This window comes from Phoenix dactylifera, chromosome 17, assembly GCF_009389715.1.
Source record: "Phoenix dactylifera cultivar Barhee BC4 chromosome 17, palm_55x_up_171113_PBpolish2nd_filt_p, whole genome shotgun sequence".
NCBI lineage: Eukaryota > Viridiplantae > Streptophyta > Magnoliopsida > Arecales > Arecaceae > Phoenix > Phoenix dactylifera.
Window position 1 is genome coordinate 4,207 of NC_052408.1, and position 4,129 is coordinate 8,335.

At 39.4% G+C, this 4,129-nt stretch overlaps 1 protein-coding gene across 1 annotated transcript; it reads right to left on the minus strand.

The window, feature by feature from the left end:
• Positions 1–2,154: 2,154 nt before the first annotated feature.
• On the minus strand, positions 2,155–3,630 carry LOC120104153 (multiple organellar RNA editing factor 3, mitochondrial-like). Its single transcript, XM_039114684.1, has 4 exons — positions 3,207–3,630; positions 3,021–3,118; positions 2,840–2,905; positions 2,155–2,636 (listed from the first exon to the last, which is right to left on the minus strand). Exons 1-4 carry the CDS (start codon positions 3,584–3,586, stop codon positions 2,338–2,340), a joined length of 843 nt encoding a protein of 280 aa, XP_038970612.1. The 5' UTR covers positions 3,587–3,630; the 3' UTR covers positions 2,155–2,337.
• Between the last annotated feature and the right edge of the window lie 499 nt (positions 3,631–4,129).

Consider the following 4,129-nt stretch of genomic DNA (forward strand, 5'->3'; position numbering starts at 1 on the left):
CAAAAGTAAAATCAATCATACAGATAGAATGATATTTTTGTTTTATTGTAAAGCATAGAAAAAAAGAAGAAAAAGAAGAAAGAACTGTGAATAACTCTCAAATTAGAATTCTTAAAAGGCCAGACCACTATTTCTCTGCCATACAAATCTTTACTGCAACCGACTACCCAACCCTCAGTTATCTCTCTTATGACCAACAATAATCAGCATATGGTGGATCCATAGACTATACTTATGGTCCAGCCAAAATATGAAAAATGATGAGAATTCTCTCCGTTATTTATATGTATAGGAACATCACTGGGAAGTTTCCACCATCTATATCAGATTAAGCATCATAATTGGTATTTTTTTCCTTCTTTATTTTGGCAATGAAACATTGTCATCAGTGAATAGACAATCTAAGACTGAAAATTCAGGTGCATCACTCAAATACAATACTAAATTTAGCAAGCGTTAATCATTGTAGTCATCTCCACATTTGCATCATACTCACCCACTACAACGTAAAATTTTCAATAGTTCAAAATAAAAAAAGACATAAATAACACATTCGGCATACAAGAAAACTCCATTTGAATTTTGAAAACATCAAATATTTACATCCTCTTGTAACTTCATGCCACCACAAGCATCTTACAAAACATTTTCACAACAGCTACTAGTCAAAAACATAAAGTTGTAGGCACCTGTCACTATGCACATGATATCTGTGCCCCACAAAATGATTCAGCATTTTTTTGATCTCCTTTCTGTATAAGCCGCTTGGCTTTTGTGTCAACTTGGGAATAGCATCTTATGTTCTCAAATTTCTGTAATGAAGCTCTACTTTCCACTGCCAAACCGCAATAACCTTTTCCCAGGCAACATAAGATTGATATCCTTCACTCTTTAAGAACAACAGACTCCATACTAAAGTCTAGAGTCTCAGCTTTTGTCCCATCAAATTATCCTCCTCCTCAGTTCCGATCAATTCAGTTTAGTATTTCAAGGTATTTTACAGTAAAACAATGGAAAACTTCCATCAAGTTGACTAATCCACAGCTGCATATCATGCTAAACATAAAAAGCCTCAATCAACCTTGCATAAGCAGGGCTCTCTGTGCATCGGTGCCAGAACTTGTTTGACAATAACAAATAAAAGCAATGCAATTGAAAATTTTTGACTAAGAAACCAAATTATGCCATCCCCACTTCCCATTTGCTAACATTGCACCAAAACATCCCTGCAGTTGTCCATATTACACTCCACCTTACAGCAAGCATGTGATAAATGAACCTACCAAGTTTTATCAAGGAAAAACTGAATTCAAGTTGATGATGCCTAAATAGACTAAGTATGAATGTAAGTTGTCTCCCTACCATAAGCTACTGTAAAGATGGGTAGATATCTTGTCTCCCTACCAAAAAATGATATCTTGCTGCTCATGGTATGCATCCTACACTAGGTTATGAAGGCTGTTGAACTAACATTCAGTCATCAAGCAATAGCATGATCTTCATTTTTTTCTTTTGTCGGTACATCCATTGTTGATGTTTTTCACCAAAAGCACATTTCCAAAAGGAGCTATGAATCTCATGAAGGATATTCATAAAAGAAATAAAATGAATAACTAGAAGACCAAAGCCACAATCCTAAGGAGCAACTGGATATGGATTATGCCATGGATGCAGTTCAATCACATGAGAACACACTAACTTTGGCTCCAGATTCAAAGTTGTAACCACCACAACAAAGTTTAAGAAGTTGAAAAGAGGATGAGGACATTCACAGCATCCGACTTCTTATGGCCCATATCATACAGCAAATAGAAACTGGAACTGCTATAAACAATTGGCCTCAAGTTTCCAATTAATATGAAAAATGGAGTGTTAAGCTGCTTACTTAAGAGATTTTTCTACCAGCAAATTTTTTTCCTGGAAAAAAGAAAGGAGGTTAAACGAGTAATACTAAACAACAAAATACTACCACAATGTGGAACATTGAAACATGTTTCACAACAGTATTGCTACAAATCATGATTTTTTTTATAGGAAGTTGTTTTTAGGGATGAGAACATGTATTATCTTGCACATCCACCGCAAGTAAAAAGCAATATCAAATATCTAAGTCAGCAAGTAAAATGCCAAGAAATCAATCTCATACCACGTTCATAGAAACACTGCTGCATGAGTACCTTATAATATTACCACAAGATCAACAAAGATGAAATACTTATATCAGACTAGAATGTTAGAATATCCACTTAAATGGAGTCCTTTTACATGCTATGTTCATGAGAACCACAATGATTACCATGTCACTTAAAGCAATTCAAAACCCAAGTCTCACGAACCTCAATTCCCTTCCCTTGGTACCTTACTCTGGTATTGTTGCTGTGATTTCTGCGGCATTTGCTCTGACATGGGTTGTTGTCCACTCTGATATCCTTGCTGTGGATTCTCAGACATTTGCTGTGAATTGGGTTGTCTCTGATCCTGTGCCCACCCACCTCTCAGCATTGGTTCTCTTCTTTCGACCTGCATAGTTTCTCTCCGCCTATCATATCGAGGACGTGGCCTGCCCCTCGTCTGCTGCCTCTCATTGAACCGAAACTGGGGTCTATGTATGACCTTACCATCAATAAAAAGATCCCCTATTGGATTTAAACAAGATAAATATCATTATCAGCAAAATAACTGCCACAATCCAATCTACCACAAAAGGCAACAATTCAACATGATTGAAGACCAAAACACAAACAAAGAAAATGACTAGAGAATCAACCAATCAATTCAAATCTACTCTATTTTCCAGAAATAAAAGGTCCATGAAACCATGTTTAGTGGTTGCACCAACCTCCATAGTCCTTGTTGGGCACATCTAAATAGGAATCCGGCAATACCCAAAGAACTCCAGGCAGTCCTGCCACATAAGAGATCATATCACTTCCATTCCACAACAGAAATAACAGATCGAATTGCTTTCACCAAGAAACCATTTTTCCATTCAAAACAATCGAAATTCATCCACCCAATACCTTTAACTTTGTAAGAAAGCTCTTCCGAGATCAAAGCCCCAAACCCCGTGTAAGTTGTGGTGCATACCGAGTAAATCTTCTTCTTTGCCTCCTCCTCACTGAGCCCCAAAGCACAAAGCTCACAAATTTAAGCCAGAATCAAAACAACGAGATATAGAATTCTCCGAGGGATTCCTAGTTTCTTACCTCCCGACGACAGAGGCAAGGGTCTTGACGTAGGCAGCGATCATCTCGTCCTCGGAGGGTTTAGGGTTTTCGGGGAACTCCATTACGATGAGCCAGTGCTCGTAGTCGCAGCCGTCGAGGAGGATGGTCTCCTTGGGGGGGCGGTTACTCCAGTTGGGAGAAGGGTCATTGAGGGGCGAGTATCCCGACCCGGAGGTCGTCTTCAGCCTCGCCGGCACGGCCCACAGCGCCGGCGAACGGTGGAGCGTCTCCAGGACGGCGATGGAGAGGCGGAAGGGATGAAGAGGAGAAGGGAGGGAGAGGGGCGACCTCAGAGGAGGAGAGGAGGCGAGAGCTCGGGAGAGGAGAGAGGAAACGCTGCGTCGTGCCAACGCCGCCATAGCCACGATTTCCCTGAGGTTTCGATGCCTCGAGCGGAAGTGAAGGCAGCGAAGTTTTTAATGGCTCTCGCGTTAGAATTAAGGAAAGACTATGGGCTGGGCCCAAGGACCATGAGCCCATTACTGATGGGTCCATCACTATCATGAGTAGGGACAATTGTGATGAGAAGGAGACCATTCATCTGAGGGAAATGGTGGAAGAAACATTTACAAAAACAACTCCTTGAGAATGAAATAGAATTTGAGAAAGGTTCTTTTTATCTATTTTCCTATTATCAAGATGACACATCATGCTATTTGGTTTGGCTAGCTTATACAATATAATCGAAAACTTGATCTGACCTAGTAAATAATCAACAAATTGATGTGCCCTGATGTTCTAGTACTAGTTCAATAATCAAGAAGGTAACATCTGATCATAGTCATTTAGGATGAGTTTTGAGTCATGAACTAAAACTCAAAATGTGAAAAATATGATGCAAGCATAAATGAAAAATGGACCAACATTAAAACAGCTATGGAATTCGTACTAAAGTATATTGG